At 48.4% G+C, this 20,474-nt stretch overlaps 1 protein-coding gene across 2 annotated transcripts in view; it reads right to left on the bottom strand.

The window, feature by feature from the left end:
• Positions 1 to 19,146, bottom strand: part of FRMD8 (FERM domain containing 8) — a 30,823-nt gene extending 11,677 nt beyond the window's left edge. Inside the window, exons 1-9 of one of the 2 annotated variants that reach the window (XM_020802462.3) lie at positions 19,039 to 19,146; positions 15,422 to 15,503; positions 14,598 to 14,765; positions 12,406 to 12,507; positions 11,395 to 11,453; positions 10,111 to 10,277; positions 5,138 to 5,368; positions 4,000 to 4,123; positions 2,354 to 2,497 (exon numbers count right to left, since the gene is read on the bottom strand). In XM_020802462.3, coding sequence (XP_020658121.3) covers positions 2,354 to 2,497; positions 4,000 to 4,123; positions 5,138 to 5,368; positions 10,111 to 10,277; positions 11,395 to 11,453; positions 12,406 to 12,507; positions 14,598 to 14,765; positions 15,422 to 15,503 — 1,077 coding nt within the window. In that variant the 5' untranslated portion in view covers positions 19,039 to 19,146. Of the gene's footprint in view, positions 1 to 2,353; positions 2,498 to 3,999; positions 4,124 to 5,137; positions 5,369 to 10,110; positions 10,278 to 11,394; positions 11,454 to 12,397; positions 12,508 to 14,597; positions 14,766 to 15,421; positions 15,504 to 19,038 lie in introns of those variants that run through there. The other variant, XM_072984455.2, reaches the window with a different exon arrangement.
• Between the last annotated feature and the right edge of the window lie 1,328 nt (positions 19,147 to 20,474).

Raw genomic sequence — 20,474 nt, 5'->3', positions numbered from 1 at the left:
CACTGGAGGTTCACGGAGGTTAAATGGCTCTCCGTCAGACCCTTTAGCTCTGGATGTTCAGTTCTGGTGGAGGCTGGACTAGACAGGGGTGTTGGCAAGACTTTGATACCGAGTCCCTGTTAAAAAAATAAGCTTTCCCCACCACCACCAAAAAGGGGCAGGTGGATGGGTTCTGAGTCATGACTCAAGACCAAATCATTGAAAAAAAACAAACCAACCCAAATTAAGTCTAAGTTGAGTCACTGGTGTGACTTAAGTCCAGCTTGACCGCAAGTCCTGCGACTTGATTCCCCATCCCTAGGATTAGATGACCCCCCCCTCAGATGCCTAACCAATTCACACCCTACCTACAGCTGTTCACAATAAAATTTAAGAGGAAACCCGACAATACACAAGCGCGTTCAAATTTTAGGACAAAATTCAATTTAACAAAAAAATTTCCAAACTACATCAATAAACCAAGCAGTTGTTGAGGAAGCATATGTTGTCTGTATTCATAGAATCATGGTTCTGGGAGGGATCTTTAAGGCCATCAAGTCCAACGCCATGCTCAAGGAAAGGGATCCAAATGAAAGCAGATCTGAGAAGAGGGTTGTCCGGTTTTCTCTCGAACGCCTCAAACACTCACCACCTCCCGAGGTCATGCGTTCCATTGCTGTACTGCTCTAACAGTTAGGAAGCATTTCGTGATAATCAGCCTAAATCCGGCTTCTTTATGGACGTGCTTTGAAATGGACATGGCGTTGGCAATTGAAAAAACAGTGCACCCACCCAATAAGAAGTGATGAGCAAATGTTTGACTCTTGGATGGCACTGAATCCGGCATCACTTTGAGGACAGCATGCATAATAAAGCTTTGGCTTCGAGACAGGTAGGCCATGTAATGACATATGTCACCACTAGTGGTCAGATAGTTGCACCGCACACCCATTTTGTCACAAGTGCAGGCGATGTGTTTCATCAGCGTCTTTCTCCCAGTCACCCAGACCAGCTGAGACAGAAAGGAAGAATCCACTGCCCTTAAAGCTCAGTACAAGATGAAATTCATTCTTGATCACATAATCAAATTCAGGCTTAATAACAAGGTAACTACTGACCGTGCTTCGCAAGATGTTTTTTTTTTTTTGAGACCGATGCTTTGCAAGACTTTTTTTTTGAGACCGATGCATAGGGAACCTCGCAAGATGATTTTTTTCACAAGACGACAATTTTCGCAGAACGAATTAAAGTAGTCTTGCGAGGCACCACTGTATAAGTGCTGCATACTCATTCTTCATGTAAGTTAAATGTAAATACAGTTTCTAGCTAACCACGGTTTCCTGATGTGCCTGAAGCAGTAAACTAGGGTTCACGGATTCCACACAGGCCAGGATATGAAGCCATTGTTTATAGCTTCCGATTCCCGACTTGATTGGAAATCTTCAACCATCTATACAGGAAGCAATGCTTAATTATAGAATCATAGAATTGGAAGGGGCCTAGAAGGACATCCAGTCCAACCCCCTACTCAGTGCAGGAATCCAAAGCAAAGCAGATCTGACAGACGATGGTCCAATTTCCTCTTGAATGCCTCCAGCGTTGGAGCCCTCACCACCTCCCGAGGTCATGGGTTCTGTTGTCGTACTGCTCTAACAGTTAGAAAGTTTTCCCTGATATTCAGCTTAAATCTTACTTCCTATAACTTGAGCCCATTATGTCCTGCCCTCTGGAATGATCAAGAACAGATCCTGCCCCTCCTCTCTATGATGAACTTCCAAGTGTTTGAAAAGCGCTATCATAAACGGCCCGTTCTTGGTTTGTTTCTCCGCTTGACGCAAAGGGTGGTGCGCCAGTACGAGCTTCTTAGGTCAAAGTCACCTGGAACGGAGGCTCAGTCTAGAGAGAGGAAGTGGGTCTCACAAGAGGGGCCCTTCTCTACACCGGAGGCAAGACGTTACTCCGGATTTGGAAGCGGTGGCCTCACCAGCTGTACTCCTGGGGCCTGGCAAGGCTGGAAGGGTGGTGAAGCCAACATGGCAGGAACGGCCCACATTCTTCTCTGCTAGTTAGAATCCATGCCAGTCGTTGATTTATTTCTCAGTCTCTACCACGCCTCCTTTTCCTCCTCCTCTTCTCTCTCGACTTCACCTTTTTTCTTTGACCTCCCTTCTGTCTCTTTTCTCCCCCCACCCCCATCACCAGCTTGTAGCCTCCCACTGTCTTCCCAACCTAGCCCGCTTTTGGGGGACAGGCAGGCTGGTCGGGGCAGAGTCCTCAACGGAGCCGTTGGCAAAAAGCCTTTTGGAAGAAGAGAGGAAACCCCGCAGGGACCACTCAAAGCGTGGGTCAAGAGAGCATCCACCTACCCACCCACCTGCTTGGAGTAGATTTTGAGCAGCTTGTTGACCGGCGTGCCTTCGCTCTCCCCATCAAACTCCAGCCATAGGATGTGCTCCTCCTCACTCGGGAACGTGTGGTCCCATGAAAGCTCCTGGAAGTGGAGGCCTAGAAGGACATGCTGAGAGAGAGAGAGAGAGAGAGAGGGAGGGAGAAGGAGTGCAATAAGACCACTCGGATGGATGGAGGACGGATAAAAAGAAAAACATGGAGACCAGGAAAGGCACAGCCTTTGTATTTCAATCTCACCTAAAGGCTTCCCTTTTCCAAACTGGGAGGTCCACCTACACACCCACCCACCCTCTGCCACTATTTCTCTGTCCATCCACCAACCCATGCAATAATCTGGAGATCCCATCGTGCCACCTGTGGGAGGGTGATGATGAGATGATCTTCCAAATGACTTGCGCTAGGAAGCCACCGTTCATGCAGCAAGAGGTACAGAATCAATAGCCATGATCCTTTCCAAGTGGGGTAGCCTTCTGGATGCAGATGACTACAATTCCCATGAACCACTTCACCCAAGGCCTGAGACAATGGAAAGTGCTGCCATCCATCCATCCATCCATCCATCTTTCTCTTTCCATCCATCCATCCATCCATCCATCCATCCATCCATCCATCCATCCATCCATCCATCTTTCTCTTTCCATCCATCCATCCATCCATCCATCCATCCATCCATCCATCCATCCATCCATCTTTCTCTTTCCATCCATCCATCCATCCATCCATCCATCCATCCATCCATCCATCCATCCATCCATCCATCCATCCATCCATCCATCCATCCATCCATCCATCTCTCTCTTTCCATCCATCCATCCATCCATCCATCCATCCATCCATCCATCCATCCATCCATCCATCCATCCATCCATCCATCTTTCTCTTTCCATCCATCCATCCATCCATCCATCCATCCATCCATCCATCCATCCATCCATCCATCCATCCATCCATCCATCCATCCATCCATCCATCCATCCATCTTTCTCTTTCCATCCATCCATCCATCCATCCATCCATCCATCCATCCATCCATCCATCCATCCATCCATCCATCCATCCATCCATCTCTCTCTTTCCATCCATCCATCCATCCATCCATCCATCCATCCATCCATCCATCCATCCATCCATCCATCCATCCATCCATCCATCCATCCATCCATCCATCCATCCATGCGCCATTAAAAGACATTTCCAGCTAAAAACAGTAAGTAGACAAACAAGCAAATACCACACCAAAAGTTGTAAACGAAATCAACACCAAGTCCAAAGCAACAAGGCACGAGCCTCCTTTTAAAAACTCTTCTCAGGTGGTCGTCCCTAAAGGAAAGTTGGTTGAAGGGGAAGGTCTTTGAAGAAAGACAACAAAGGGGGTCCCAGGGCATCCGGAAGACCCTGGACAGGGAAAGGCTGGAGCTTCTTCCCAAACAGCGGATCCCCCCCCCCTCCTGGAGTGAGGGCAAAGCCAGCCAACCCATCAGAATCCCACCCTCTCCAAAAGGGACATCGGTTGACGTACACGGGGGCGTCGTTCATGAGAGGTGAAATCAGCCTTGCTTTCGAATCAGCCCATGGGTTGGGGACGTCCGGCGATCCCTTGAACCCCGTTACCTTCTCCTTGCTGTCGATGACGTAGACGCCTTCCAAACTGATGGCCACCGTCACCGCTTTGCGTCCGCCCCGATGCAGCAAGCCCTGGGCCGGCTTGTCTATTTCCCCAGAGAAGAAGGCGCAGCTGGAGGAAGCAGAGAAAAAGAGGTCACCGTAGAGGCCCGGCGCCTATACTGCAACATGAAACATAGAAAGAACCTCCCCCCAGGATCATTAGACGCTGTCTAGGGGGGTGGGGTATAAATCGAATGAATAAAATAAAAAATAAATAAATAAATAAATGAACATGTGGGCTGGGTTCAAAGCACGGGGTCTCTGCCACAACCTGATCAAGTCAGTTCCACGACTCTGTTCTGCAGCTGTTAAAGCAAAAGTCCAGCCCTGGGGGGGGGGGTGGATGGGCAGGGAAGTATGAATATATTCTCCTTTTTTTGGGGGGGGGGTTAGCTACCCAAGAAATCTGGGGTCTTCCATATTCATTTTGCAGGTTTCATTTATTTTGCAAGACATTCTTGTTTCCCATTCTCCTTCATGTCTACAAATCCACCAAACCTATTCATTCATTCATTCATTCATTCATTCATTCATTCATTCATTCATTCATTCATTCATTCATTCATTCATTCTCTCACTGATGGCTAGAATCCTCTCGGTCTCTGTGTAACTTGCCATGCCTGATTGCCAAAAGGGGCCCCCTGCACCTCCAAAAAAAAAACAAAACAAAAAACAAAAAAAAACAAGCTATGCTAATGGTGTGTGAAACTGCACAGGATTTTACCTTGAAGCAGTGCACAGGAAGAGGATTAGCTCCTTCTTAGGACTACATCTCCCAGGATCCCCCTCTGGCCAAGGTTATTCTGAGAGGTATTCTGTAGTTAATCCCCAGCTCCCTTTCTGATCCTGCACCAGCTGCAGCTTCCACATTGAGCCCAAAGACTAGTTTTGTCTTAAGGCCCTGCTAGTAACAGTTCTATTTGTTGTTGTTTAGTCGTTAAGTCATGTCCGACTCTTCATGACCCCTATGGACCAGAGCATGCCAGACCCTCCTGTCTTCCACTGCCTCCCGGAATTGGGTCAAATTGATGCTCGTAGATTCGGTGACCCTGTCCAGCCATCTCGTCAACCGTCCCATACCTACCCGTAATAAGGCAACTCGTGGCACTTCTGCAGGTAGGTGTGATACAGCTTGCACAAGGCAGCGTGCTCCTCACAAGCCGCATCATCTTCCTCCTTGGATACCGAGTGGTAGGCACGCAGCAGCCCTTGCTCGGCGGCAGGGGGCCGGGTGGCCCCACGTCTCCACAGAGCGGCGAGAAGCCCATGTCCTCTTTGGCAAAGATGGGAGGGCAGGAAGGTGTCCAGCTTCTCTCTGGAATGAGGGAGAGATCCACTCAGCCCGGAAAGGCAGAAAGGAACAAATACTGACTACTTTGTGTCTCCCCCCCTTGAAAAGAATCTCAATTGCACGGGGTCTCCATTCGCAACCAAACACTCCACTCGTAGCCCCTTTAGTGTGGAATCCCTTCTGTGGCAAAGATTCACACACTTACCGTATTTTTCTGAGTATAAGACTACACTTTTGTCTAAAATCTTTAGACTAAAAATTGAGGGTCGTCTTATACACAGAAGTAAAGCTGAGGAGAGAACAAAAACAAGTGGAGGGGAAAGCAGGGATCGAAGCGATCCTGCAGCGCTTTTGATCCCTTTCCCCCTGCACTTGCTAAGCTCCACTTAGATTTCTTAATTTTGGGTTAGAAAAGTGTGTGGGGGGGTGTCTTATACATGTGGGCATCTTATACACGGAAAAATACGGTACTTTCAGTGGCCTGTTCCTGCTGAAGATCAAACTATACAGGATACACAACCCTTCGTGAGAACTAGCAGCCTCCTAGCGCCACATGAATCAGGCAGTCTTTTGGGCCTGAGAAATCAGACTTCCAAATTAGAAAATGGTGAAACAAGAGAAAAGCCTCTCCTGATCTTAACAACGGGGCAGGCTCATAACAGGAGATGCAATTTTTTTGTTCTCCATCTTCCCAAATTTATAAGATTACAGTGGTGCCCCGCATAGCGACGTTAATCTGTTCGGGATTAATCGTCGCTATCCGGAATCATCGCTAAACGGAACTAAAAGCCCCATAGGAACGCATTAAACTTTGTTTAATGCGTTCCTATGGGGCCCAAACTCACCGTTCAGCGAAGATCCTCCATAGCGCCACCATTTTCGCCGCCTCGGTAAGCGAGGGCAGCGCGCGAAAATGCTTCTGGCGGCCATTTTGGGCACCCGGTGGCCATTTTGGAACCGCCGATCAGCTGTTCTAAAAACATCGCAATGCGGATTCCACTGCGAGGCACCACTGTACACAAATCTTGATTGCAGTTTATTCCACAATGGAAGCCATCCAAATAGCGTTCTACACATCCCTGTTTCTGTCTCTATCGTTTTAACTGATGCTCATTTTGATGGCGTTTATGTTATTACACTTACATTTTAAATTCTATTTCTAATTGTTTTTAGTCCTAATTCTTGCTCTAGCTTTTGATATTCTGGTTTACTGTTTTTAAACTATTCTGGACACCACACTTTACGAAGGATGCAGCCAAACTGGAACAGGTTCAGAGGAAGGCAACAGAGAGGATCAGAAGACTGGAAAGATGGAAAGAACTGGGCATGTTTAGCTTTGAGAAAAGAAGACGGAAGGGAGATAGAATTGCACTTTTTCAAATCCTTGAAAGATTGTTCATACAGAGGAGCGGCAGGCCTGTTTTCGATCATCTCAGAGTGCAGGACATGTTAAAATGAGCTGGGGCTACAGGAAGATACATTTCAGATGACTATCAGGAAAAATTTCCTAACTGTTAGAGCAGTATGACAATGGAACCAGTAACCTTGGGAGGTGATGGAGACATTCAAGAGAAAGCTATACAGCTAGACAGATATATTTTGGCTTGGATTCTTGCATTGAGCATGGGGTCAGACCTGATGGCCTTATGGGCCCCTTCCAACTCTGTTTATGATTCTATGACGGTGTTATTCTACCCTTTCAGAGGCAGCTGTAATACAGTGGTGCCTCGCTTGACGATGTTAATTCGTTCCAGCGAAACTGCTGTAAAGCGAAAACATAATCAAACGAAATTTTTAAAAAAAACAATTGGAACACATTAAAACGAACATCTCATGTACCTTTATTTATTTATTAGATTTATCTAGACCGAAGTCTACTCTGGACGGCTAACAATAAAAATACCTTGAACACTATTATGGCGTGAGGGAGCACAGTCAAAAACACCAGCTCTGGACTGTGGCTGTAAAAGAGAAAGCCAACGTATAAACTGAGTGCAATAAGAAGAACTCACTGGGACTACCTACTAGGAAACATTTGAGTTCCAGACATCTTTGCTGATTTACTGAAAATTACCCAGATAACTAAAGGAAGATTAACCTTCGGTCCACCCCTACATAGAATTTTCACAGCTTTAAATGATGCCGGAAGAAAATATCTCACATGCTAGATGAGACTTGATTATATGATTCAGTTTATTATACTGCTAAGAGGTTTTTAAAAAATATGTGAACTTTGGAAGCTGATAAGGAGAAAGCCAACTGTACCAACGAAGTACAGTGGTGCCTCGCTTGACGATGTTAATTAGTTCCAGCGAAATCGCTGTAGAGCGAAAACATTGTCAAACGAAATGAAAAAATCCCATTGAAACGTATTGAAAACCCGTTCAGTGCGTTCCAATGGGCTGAAAAACTCACCATCCAGCGAAGATCCTCCATACGGCGGCCATTTTCGGTGCCTGTATAAGGAGGAATCCGTTCTAGAAAACAGCTGGGGGCCATTTTGAAAGCTGGCAGCCATTTTGAAACCCGACGATCAGCTGTTTGCTGATCGTTGTAAAGCGAAAAATCAGTTCCCGAAACAGGGAACCGATCAACATGAAGCGAAATTCTCCCATTTAAAACATCGTTTTGCGATCGCAAATACGTCGACGTAATGCGGATTCGTCGTAGAGCGGGGTAATCGTCCAGCGGGGCATGACTGTATTAAACAAAAGCAGGCAGTGTCCGATGCTCTTTCTTTTCAACCATGCAAAGAAGGACAGTGCCAGATAGTTCTCTCCAATCTGCTGCTACATTTCTTAAAACTCTTCTGTCTGTCTCCCTGCCCCATCTTCCTTGGGTATCTTGCTTGGTGCCAGTCTGTTCTTTTGATGGCTGATGAAGTCTTTCGAAAACATCCGCATCCACCCACTCGCTCTCTCCCAGAATACCAAATGGGCAGCAGCTCCATCTTTCAAGTTTCCTGGAAGGGACAACGGGTCGATTGTATCGCCTCCCCCGGCTCCTAACGAAAACCCTGCCAAGCTCACATTCCTCGAGGGGTGAGCCATATGCTTTCCCCCAGAACTCTTGCTATAAGCACAGCCACCAGCTGCCGTTGTCAGTCCATCAAGGCTTGAGAGCCCAACACCGTGGGCAGCTGTCCAGTTTGGCCAAACACCGCAAGAGCAGTTTCTATACTGACACGCAAACAGGCCGGCGGTGCCTTTTGCTTGTACAATGACTACAAATCTCTATCTACCGTTATATAGGGTTGCAAACCCTTGCTTTTTTTCATTCTTGTACATGAAAACAAGACACTTCAAAAATCTTCTCCTTATTAAGCATATAGCAGGACTTTATCATTCCAGACAAAGCCTTTCACATTTGCAAGAACAATTCTGGAGAAAACCCCGCAGCTAAACTAAACTGGCTGCTACTCTGTTGCCCGTGTTTGACGATTAGAAGCATGCGATGGGTTGTTCTCATCTTTTTGACCCATCAGCCCATTTTTCTGCACTGCCGTGGCTTGCTTCACAAAGGGAAAAGGCAGACGTTTTGCACAGAGACATTTCCTGCCATTCGTGTCAATCTTGATTTGGGGGGGGGGAAGTCTCGTCTTGTTCTCAGGCTGAAAACGAGACCTCTCAGGAGGGCTAACAAGATCCTGGCAGATGGTCTTGAGGGGGTGCATCAACCTGTCTCATCGTGTCCTTGATCTGCATTTCTTCCGAGCCCTACTGCTAGGCCACTGAGGACCCAGGACTCATAAAAGGCAGCAAGTGGCTAAACATTTCTTGTTGAGGAAAGATGGATCTGTCGTCCCAAAAGCACACAGCTGACTTCGAACAGATGCCCCTTGATTTCACTGGGGTGGTGGTTAATGTATGCAACTTGATTTCAGTGATTGGGATACCCTTGGTCACTTCACAACACTCTGCCTTGAAATGCCCCCCCATCTCCATGTTTTCTTTGCTCTGCTTGATCCCCTGGCCTCCCCATTTAGGACCACAACCCTCACCGTCCTCACACACTAGCCATTTTATCTGGGATGGCAACCCTGGAGGTCTAAAAGGTTTGGAGAACATGGGATGCCCACTCCTGCTTTGTAAGGCCACTTATAGATGAATCACCATCGCCGCCGGGCACTGACTGCGGAGTTCCATCCCTGGCATCCAGAAATTAGCTGTTTTTTCCCCCCCACCTTGGACCCACTGGACACTGACGTCAGCACCGTTTGCTCTGTCTGTTTCCTGGTGTTTCTGCCAGACAAAAGTCTTCCCTCCCTCCTGCCGTCTCCTCTGTCTTTCCTTTTTTTCCAAACTGGAGGGGCCGGGGATTGAAACAGGGTCCAAAGGAAGCTGCTTTCAGCGGACTCTGAACGTAGATCCATCTTAACCCAGTATGGCTGAGTGAGAAAAGTCAGAGAATACTGGAGTTGGAAGGAGCCTATAAAGCGGGGGATGTTGGCAAGCCTTGCACCCCCGAGTCCCAAGTCCGAAGGTCGGTCCTGGGACCCCAGTCCCGAACGCGAGTCTCGGGACACGAATCCTAAGCCTTGAATCGGAATCTTGAGTCAATTTATTCAGCCCTCCCTCTTTCCCCCCCCAGTGAGGGTAGAGATTTGGGACCCAAAGACTCCGTATCTAAAGATGGCGGCCGCAGCAGTGGCAGGCCAATAGGGACTCAAGAGGGTCCAAGTTGCGAATCAAGTCTCAAGCCCCCCCCCGAAAACTCCTGAGTTGAGTTCAAGCGTTTCTCTCCCTGCCCCCCCCTTCCCCACTTACTTCAAGAAACAGGCCGTGTGCTGCTTGGGGTCAAAGGGGCCGAGGTTCACCCGGCAAACCACGGCCCCCAGCGCTTCGCAGTCGGCCACATCACACGGATACCTCCCTTCTAGGATGTTGTACTTGGCTTCTTCGTACAAGAGTCGCAGGACATCCTCGTCGTGAATCTGGGGATGGGAGCGCGAGAGAAGGGGGGGTGTCACAGGGGGAGCAGAACTCAAGACTCCGAAAAAAGGAAGGCGCACAATCCTTAGGAGGGGGAACGTTAAGAGTGAAACCCACCCACAGCCAAATACAGCTCAGCAAGGATTCTTAATGGACGAAGAGAGATGACTTAGTATGGAAGGATGAATTCCACCCAAAGATAGAGCAGTCCACAATCTTCAGGCATCTGGCAGCCTCCTACACCCATTCCTGCTTCTTGGACAGCCGCACCCAATCCTGCAATCTTCCATCCCCTAAAAAATTCTTAGAAGTACAGTTGTGTCTCGCTTAACAATTGCCTCGCTTAATGAGGAAATCGCTATACGATTAGGTTTTTGCGATTGCTTTTGCGATTGCAAAATGTTTTAAATGTTTTTTTCTGTTTAACAATGATCAGTTCCCTGCTTCAGGAACTGATTCTCACTTTACGACGATCAGCAAACAGTTGATCATCGGGTTTCAAAATGCCCCCCAGCTGTTTTCTAGGACGGATTCCTCGCTTTACAGGCACTGAAAATGGCCGCTGTATGGAGGATCCTTGTTGGACGAGCAGGTATTCAGCCCATTGGAATGCATTGAATGGTTTTCAATGCATTTCAATGAGGTTTTTTTGTTTCGTTTGATGATGTTTTCACTCTACAGCGATTTCGCTGGAACGAATTAACATCGTCAAGCGAGACACCACCGTACTTTTTAAAAAAAGAGCTCACATGCACCCTCTAGTGGCTATATATAAAATTTTTAACGCATGTGTCTACAGAGTGTTAGGGGAAGCGTCATTTAAGTCCTTAAGTGCCAAATATAACCTGTAGCCTCTGTGTTGCTACCCCTGGGCCACATCAAACCCTCCAGTTCTGAACCACCACACGGAGAAGTTCTGCAACCATTAGACTCTCTCCAGCCATCAAGACTTGAGGGATTCTGAGAGTTGCAGCCCCTTCAGAATGAAATTGTCTTAAGCTGTACTGTGAAAGCAAGACCCAAGATGAAGCCAAGCATGAATACGTGGTGGGTCTCATCCTGCTTCACTGCTCTGCCCTCCCAAATCCATACATCCCAGTACCAGCTTCTATGGCTCACCTGTAGCTCCTTTCTTCTTGAGAAAAATATGTCTCTTCGGAACTGCAGCGACGGCTCGTCTGCCAGGGGAAACGGGCAATGAAGACGTTGTGACTCAAGAGCCCAGCTTTCTTAGAAGACAGCCAAAAGCAGGATCTTTTGGGTTTCCCACCCAACAATGCCCTGCATATGTTTGCCAGGAAAACGGACTCTGGCTCCCGGCAGGGTTCTCTCCAAGGACCTGGGCCGTCAAGGACTTTGCCAGGATCTGGCTCATGCAAAGACTCCTCCCGGATCCTGCCCCTGCCAATTCTCTCCAGTCCCAGAGAGAGGGAATGTTATTTTTGCTTTTATGCTTTATAACCCATCTTTTTTGGGGGGGGTTAAATCCTCCCCTAATAGCATGCCAGAAAATGTGAAAACACCGGCCATGACAAAATCGTAGCCGCCTGCCAATTGGTAGCAGGGCATGAGATTTCTGCCAGGCAGAGACGTGAAGGTGCAGCTAATCACTATGGGGGGGTGGGTGAACACGAAGGGGAAGAGAAAGCTCTCCTTTCTGGATCATGCTCAAAAATCCCCGTGCAGAGCACTTCGATGGCCCACTACTAAAAGCAAAGCAAAGCGTGCTGCTTATATGCCGCCCCATAGCGCTTCAAGCACTCTCCGGGCGGCTTACAATTTAATTATGCAGGCTACACATTGCCCCCCCAGCAAGCTGGGTACTCATTTTACCGACCTCGGAAGGATGGAAGGCTGAGTCAACCTTGAGCCGGCTACCTGGGATTTGAACCCCAGGTCGTGAGCACAGTTTTAGCTGCAGTACAGCGGTTTAACCACTGCGCCACGAGGCTCTTTTAGACCCCACTGCCCTCCACTCTGGAAAATGTAGAGCAGAACCCCCAAAGCCCCCTGTTTACCAAGCCTCTCCCTCCCTGCCGCCATGATCTGCTAGGTTTCAGGGGCAGTGCAAGGGTGGGAGACAGCTGGGGGGGGGGCGGGCGGAGGAAGTAACGTTGCTCACATCCACACCTTCCAGAATCTCCTCCCCGGAGCAACTGGTGAATCGGAAAAGGAGCTCCTGCCACTGGCGACACAACTTGTAAGGCAGGTGCTTCGGCTTCAGCTGCAACTCTGCAAGAGGGAAAGGAGAGACGAGTCAAGCTGGGGTGGAGAGCTTCCAATGAACTGGGAAACATCCTGGCCCAGTCCTTTAATCCAGTGGTCCCCCAACCTTGGGGCCTCCAGATGTTCTTGGACTTCAAACTCCCAGAAATTCTGGCCAGCAGAGGTGGTGGTGAAGGCTTCTGGGAGTTGTAGTCCAAGAACATCTGGAGGCCCCAAGGTTGGTGACCACTGCTTTAATACACAAATACACACACACACACGCACGCACAGAAAACCTCCTGAAAATCTGGGAGGCTCTCAAGTGGCAAACGGGGTCTCCTCCAGTTATGTATCCGGCTGTGGAGTCAGAGGCTGAGAAGGGAAGAGACAGTTTGGGTGGCCTTGGGCCAGCGGTACAGTCCCAGGATGCGCCCCCCCCCCCCCAAGAAGAAGGATACGGTCAACCACTTCTGAGTATTTTTCTACCTAGAATCCCTGAAAAGGGTCACCATAAGTCAGAATGGACCGGACAGCATATGATGAGGATGATGAATTTATTAAATGTATATACCGCCCCATTGGTGGTGCTGGGCACTATTCTGGGGGGTTAAAAAAATAATGCAGTGAAAGAAACAACCGTTAACACAGGAGACAGCAATAAAATAATTTTGTTTGTGTGTGTGTGTGTGTGTAATCAGAACAGGCTATTATAAATCTCCAGCACAGCATTTGCATAATAATACCCCTTTCCCCTGAAAATAAGCCCTAGCATGATTTTTCAGGATGCTCGTCATATAAATCCTCCCCCAAAAATAAGCCCCAGTGAAGTGAAACTCTGCCCTCCACCCTTGTGCAGCAAGCAGAAGATGACTGTATTTGAATCAATGTAGATGGTTGTCCATGAAAAAAAAATCCCCTGAAAATAAGCCGTAATGCGTTTTGTTTTGTTTTTTGGAGCAAAAATGAATATAAAACTCTATCTTATTTTTTGGGGAAACACGGTACCCAATAAGCCATAATAAGAGAGCAGGGGCACATAGCAGGGAGGGGGACAGGCGTGGTCGGGAGCTGCTTGCAGGAGGTTGGGGCCACAGCCGAGAAGGCCCGGCTGGCTTCTAGTCAATGCTTTCGTGGCCTCCTTTGGCGTGGCCACTCAAGAGGAGCATGGCTTGGCAGGATCTAGTGACTTTTTATGGAAAAAGTTTGACAGGGTACCAAACCATGGAGGGCTTTATAGTTAAGTCCCAAAACCTTGAACCACGAGCCGGGACAAGAAGGGTCGTGGGTAGGGTTTGGCTCCCTGCGTCCTCGAAGCCCAATGTGTTGCCATAGGGAGAAATTGGGAAAGGAGTCCATTTTTTTCTGAAGAATAGCTCTTGAGGTCGTTCCCCCATTGAAGCAAAATGCTGAGAAAATCCATGCAGATGAAAGGAAGCTCTGACACAGCATATAGTTAACCTACGGAACTCACTTCCACAAGATGCAACGGTCACCAGCGGCCTGATCGGTTTTAAAGACCCATGAGCCATATAAGTTATTTTATTTTTCAATGTATTTTGGAATTTAATGTGATTTACGGAGTTCAATTCCCCCCACTGTTATCTATGGGTGGATAAAGTGACTGGAGTTATACCCAACCCTGCTGAACTTCATATTATCACTCGTTAAGTTAAAACCGTATCATGTCTTTGCAAGCAGAAAAAGGAATTTGCAACAGGAAAGTAACTTGTAACTAGTTACTTCCACGTTCCGTGGATCAGAGATCCCTTCCTCTAAAAATCAGCACCAAAGAGACATTTCTTGACTAGAACGCCTGAAATGGAGCCGGGGGGGGGTTCATTTGGAGAAAAGGGGAATTGAACAGGGGTGGAGACTGGAGTGGCAGGATTCGTGCTCAAGTCGGACTTAAGTTACACCAGTGGGCTCAACTCGGACTTAACACGTGTTTTTTTTCCCCAGTGACTCGGAGTCAAATCGCGACTTGGAACCCACCCACGCTCCCTTTTTCTGGAGGAGGGGTGAAAGCTTGTTTTTAATAGGGGGGCTCAGACTTAAGGACTCGGACTCAAAGACCGGCCAACATCCGTGGGAGCAAATAAGGCGTCTCAGGGTCTTACCCAGAAACGGCGAGACGAGCCATAAAGAGAACACCTCCAGGGCGTACTCCGGCAGCCTCAGGGTCTCCACCACGATCCGATGCAGTTCGCGCGCCGTGACCGAAGGCAGGCTGTCCACTATGAGTCGCACAATCGTGTCATCCACAAGGTAGATCAAGACGTCCTGGGCTGGGGGGGGTGGAGAAAGGAGAGGGGAGAAGATGATGAGTAAATCAATGGACTCTCCTTCTTTTCCTTCCTGCAAACCGAGTCGAGAAGGAGCATCAGGCCCACGGTACGTGATCTGCGGATGTCCGTGCTGTGCGGAGAAGTCACATTCTCATTTCTGTGTTTCACAGAAACTGGACGCAGAAATCTAGACTTCCTTCCTTCCCTGGCACTGAAAACAAGGAAGTTTTGGTTTAGGGCTGACCCGAGAGGTTTTGCTGCCTGAGGCAGAGGGCAAAATGTCCCTCCTCTCTCTTCCATGCCTAGAGGATTAATGAGCTGGGAAGTTGGCTCTTCAAGGCTGGCAGGTGGGGAAGGGCGCACCTGAGGGCAGAGGGGGAGATCTTAGGTGATGCAGGAAAGACTGTACGGCCCAGAATGGGTTTTGCACCAGAATGAATGGTGCCACCCCCCAAAAATCTGCTGCCTGAGCCGCTGGTCTCACTTTGCCTGAAGGCAGGGCCAGTCCGGATGTAAACTAAACACCCCCCAAAAACAGATGCAACCAAGACAACATCAAGAGGGCTCGTAATTAAAGATCCGGAAGAATTATCTAGCTGTCGTCCCAGGCCATTTCTGCGAACGAACCCCACCAGAAATCTCCTTTTCCCACTCACTGCGGGGTCCGGCGGAAGAGATGCTGCTCCGTTGCGAACGCTCATCCATGGTGAAGGGTAGAGCCAGACGGTCCCCCTCCATCTGCAGAGACAAACCGGGAAAGGAGGGGGGGGACATGTTTGGGCACGTGCTCAGTTTAAACCCATAGTTGGGGGCGGGGGGGGCGGACACATGACCCGTTTGGACTCCGACTCCCAGCACTCTCACTCAGCCAGGGACCTGGTGCAAAGCACAAGCCAGCCATAACACACATTTTGGGGACCCCCTCCTCCCCGAAGCTATTGCACAGCCCCTCGTTCTGTTTAATCCGAGCTCTACCCTCCCGCCTTGACCGGCAGCAACTCTCCAGAAATTCTGGAGAAAGGAGGTCTTTCCCAGCCTTGTCTGGAGACGCCGGTCATTCAGCATGTTCTACGGCCCCTTCCCTAAGGTTCTAGTCCTCACGATGACTGCAAATAAAGGGGGTTGTGTGTGTTTATAAGGAAAGTGACTTTAGGGCAAATCAAACTTACGGCCCATCTTGTTGAGCACTGTCCACTGGAGGTGTCCAGATTTGTGGGTTTTTTAAAAACACTAGTTGCCTGGAGAATTCTGGGAGTTGTAGTTTTTTTAAAACGCAAATCTGAACACCTGACATCCATTCTAGATACGGCAAGAGTCCTGTGGGATCTCAGATCGTCTTTCATAGCTGTAGCTAAATCGTACCGCGGACCGTCTGCATCTGGCCCAACGTCCTCTTTTATTGCCTCTTACTTCTCAAACACCTTTCTCTCCCCCCCCCCACAAATCCCATGTCCCCAAAAAAAGAAAAACTTGGTGTGTGTGTGTGTGCTCATAGCCAGACCACCTTCTTTTGCATGCAGGAGGTCTTGGGTTTGAGTTCTGCCATCTTCAGTGAAAAAAAAAGGGCCAGACAGCAAACGACGAGGAAGAAGCCCTGGAGATATGCTGCCAGTCAGAGCAAGCAACCTTGGACTCTATGCACCAGCCTAAGGCTGCATCCTGCATTCCAGGGAAGTGCCCATAGCTCAGTGGGGGAGCACCTGTTTTTTTCCTGCAGAACATCCTGGATTCAACCCCTGCAAGCTTGTGTTTAATTATATGGGGCAGTGGTGGTGGTGGTAGTGGTAGGAGGCCTCTCTCTTTTCCTGGGAAACCCCGAAGTAAGTGCGACTACCACACTGACTGCACAACGGTTGGCTAAAGCAGTGGGGGCGTTTGGCAAATCTGGGGGGTTAGTCTTCTGCCCACGGGTCGGTCCGGATCCCGTACGCATCTGCAAAAACGTGACCAAATGAAACAAACCGAAGCAGCTGGAAATCCACCCACAGTTTTGGGAAAAAAAAAGTATTTGTGTGTGTTGAGGAGCCTCGTGGTTAAACTGCAGTATTGCAGCCAAGACTCTTGCTCATGACCCAGGTTCGATCCCAAGGAGCCAGCTCGAGGTTCACTCAGCCTTCCATCCTTCCGAGGTGAGTAAACTGAGCACCCGGCTCACTGGGGGTGGGTGGCCAATGTGTAGCTTGCATAATTAAGTTGTGAATCGCCCAGAGATTGCTCAAAGCGCTACAAGATGGTATATACGCAGCACGATTTGCTTTTTTTTTTTTTTTTTTGCTTTGTTAAATGGTCTTGCCCGCTCGGTGACTCGTTAGAATGGGGGCCTGCTTCACTTTGAAGCTTCTGGCAACTACAGTTTACCTCCCCCCACCCAAGCCCAAGAAGCTGGGGAGAAAGGAAAAGATGATGCGGGTGGGAAGTCATAATGAATGCCAGGAAACATGGGGAGGTGGTAGTAAGACCACTCCTTAAAAGTTTCACTTACTTTGAAAGCCCCTTTAGAGTTCCTATAAGCCAGTTCCAATGCAGTAGCGCATAACACAAATATCCTAGCATTGTTCTTATGAGTTATCCTCAAGTGTTTGGGAGAACGAGATCTATTAATGTTATTCTAAATGGCATATAATATTTTAATGACATTCCACCCCTGGCTGCCTTGACCTCACTATTCACAAACCACCTGAATGGACCTAAGGCTGCATCCTGTATGCGTGTGTTCTGTGCTCATTTATAACAACCCTAATAAGGCTTTCAAGGTAAGTGAGATATTTAAGAAATGATTTTATCAGTTCTACCCTCCAATGAGTTTCCATGGCCAATTCGGAATTTGAACTCTATTCTCCAGAGCCCTAGTCCATCATTCTATCCACTACACCACACTAGGAATCTCCCAAACCATGTACAATGTTGCCTCGCTTAACGATGACCTCGTTAAACGACAAATCCACTTTACGATGAGGTTTTTGCGATCGCAACAGCGATCACAAAACAATGTTTAGATAGGGAAAATTCGCTTGACGACGATCGGTTCCCTGCTTCAGGAACCGATTTTTTGCTAGATGATGGTTCTAAAACAGCTGATCGGTGGCTCTAAAATGGCCGCCTGCTGTGCAAAATGGATCCCCGCTGTGCTTTAGGATGGATTCATCGCTTTACAGGCACCAGAAAATGGCCGCCCTATGGAGGATCTTCGCAAAACAAGCAGGTATTTAGCCCATTGGAACGTATTGAACGGTTTTCAATGCATTTCAATGGGTTTTTAAAATTTGCTTGACGACAATTTCGCTTAACAACAATTTCAACGGAATGGATTATCGCTGTCAAGCGAGGCACCACTGTACTGTATACCATATATAATCTATAATAAACGTCTTAGAACTGCAGAGCTGGAAGGGGCCCTCTGGATCATCATGTCCAGCCCCTGTCAAAGGAGGCCCAGTGGAGGAATCGAACTCGCAACCTCTGGTTCTGCAGCATGATACCGAAACTACGGAGCTCTCCAGGAGTCCATTAAATTTTCGAAACCTTTTATGCTTCCTTTTCATTTTAAAAGCTCTCAGAGCCATTTATAACAAACAACTAAGCTGAAAATTAAAAAAAAGTTAAGAAATTAATAAAATAATTCACAAAAAATCCCCCAAGCATAATTCACAACGCCTCTCACTATCCAGGAAGTCAACAAAGTTTTACTTTCGCAGACCGATGCAGTGGGGCTGCACTCGAAAGAAGCTTACCCCGAACAAAGCTCGTTTTGTCTTTCAACTAACACAACAAACGAGCACGGCTCTCTCCAGGGGCCAAACCAGGAATAGGATGTGGGTAAATGAAATGCCACAGGACAGAAGGATCCCATCCACGCCGCAATGAGATCACATTTTTTGGTGGGACAACAAAAGTCCAAATCTCTCTCACCCAGGGAGGAATTCTGAGTTGTCATCCAGCAACTCCAGCCAGGGAGGAATTCTGTTGTGAGTTGTGATCCAGGATTCTGCCCCAACCAAAGAAAGTTTGCCAAGCTGACAAATTCCAGAACTTTCCCGCACACTGTCCTTTTTTTTAAAATTGATTTCTGAAAAATCCTCACCCCTCTCCTGGGGTACCCTTTTTAACCCCAGTTTCACCACTGAAAAGGATGCACTGAAAAGGAGAAGGAGGAGGAGGCGCGTAAGAGAAGGACCGCGGATAGCCGGGACACTGGGAGGGGGGAGGAACAGCACAAGAAAGGCTGTTCTTCCTAAAAGACACCCCCCCCAAAAAAAGAGGGAGCCCCTCTTACCTGCCCACTTCCTCTGCCAGGCTGGAAAAACTCTTCTGAAAACTCTTACCCAGGGCCCCACCCCTATTTGCTCCTGACGTCACTCCCATCCGGCTCCCGGATTGGCTGCTCCTTTAATGCGTCCTCTTCCTCCCCCTCCCCCCCCGAAAGCCCGGAATTCCGCGGGGGCGGGGCGTCGGGCGGGGCTAGTCCCTTGCGCGCGAGCTCCGCCTCCTCCTGAGAAACGTCACCAGGGAGGGGAATCCGCGGTGCCCGTTTGGTAGGGGGTATACGGTAGGGAGCGGCGGAACGGGCGCCCACTGGGAAAGGGGTGCCTGGTCGGAATGAATGGGGGAACTAAGACAGGGTTTGATCTAATTATGAAATATTGGGGGGCCAAGTGGTTTTTCCCCAGTGTTTTTCAGACCTTTACCCGATTACTTGGGAGTCAAGGCTTAGAAAACAATGCTTTCCCCCGTGTTTGTTTTACTCTGTGCCCTCCGAACTCAAAACAGGGGGGGGGACCTGAGCATTTCAGCAACAGGTTGTGTTTTACTGTTCCCAGCGGTCCCACGCAGGACAGTTGCTGGGGAGGGATAATGGGCTTTGTGATCCTAATCATCTAGAGGGGCCAAAGGTTGACTGCCATGCTTCTATCCGTTGCTCCTGTCTGTCCCTTCTGCACTTAATGGAAACTCCTGTTCCATTTAACAACAACGAGCCTCCATGTTCAAGAGCAGCCAACTGAGAGACTGAGGTTAAAGTGTACTGTAATTTACATGCTTCCCATTATTTTGACTTTGGTTTTCGAAGGGCCCCAAAGCAGCTTGCAAAGATCAGAAGCGAGATAGTCCCCCCCCCCAGCAGAAGAACAGCTTAAAAGACGAGGTTGGGAGGGAGGAGGAAAAAAAAAACTGGGGCATGCACTCAAGGTTTGGTACAACAAAACCCATAGCTCTCGTGTCCCCTGCCTGCCTGCCAACTTTGGATTGGACTAGAATACCCATCATCCCCAGCCAGAGGTGATTGTGGGTGGCAGTCCAAGTCCTCTCCAGGGCACAAGGGGTCCAGGACAGACCATCTGAAGCTCCACAGAGCCTCGTCCCTATAGTCAGAGAGGCTCTCCTGTGGAATTTCAGCCTGCGTTGCTGATGTTAAAAGCCTAGGTGAGCCTTGGGGGCTCATCAGGACATTTGCAGTAGCCGACTTTTCCCCCCTTGGAAAATCCCCAAATGCAGGCCGCTGGATGAGCCCATTTCAACAAACACAGAGCAGGTCTTTTGTAAACTTAATGACTCTTCATTGTCTATTCAAAAAAAAAATCAGCCTCCCTTTACTATTTTGCAGGGGTGGCCTGCAGCAATACTGTATAATATTCCTGGAGAAACCCATTTCTCTTCGTTGCAATAATCAGAACGAATGACCGAGGAACCTGGGCATGTGGCACTGGGCGTTAT

This window comes from Pogona vitticeps, chromosome 15, assembly GCF_051106095.1.
Source record: "Pogona vitticeps strain Pit_001003342236 chromosome 15, PviZW2.1, whole genome shotgun sequence".
In the NCBI taxonomy this organism is placed as follows: Eukaryota; Metazoa; Chordata; class Lepidosauria; order Squamata; family Agamidae; genus Pogona; species Pogona vitticeps.
This window is presented reverse-complemented; position numbering and strand designations above follow the sequence as displayed.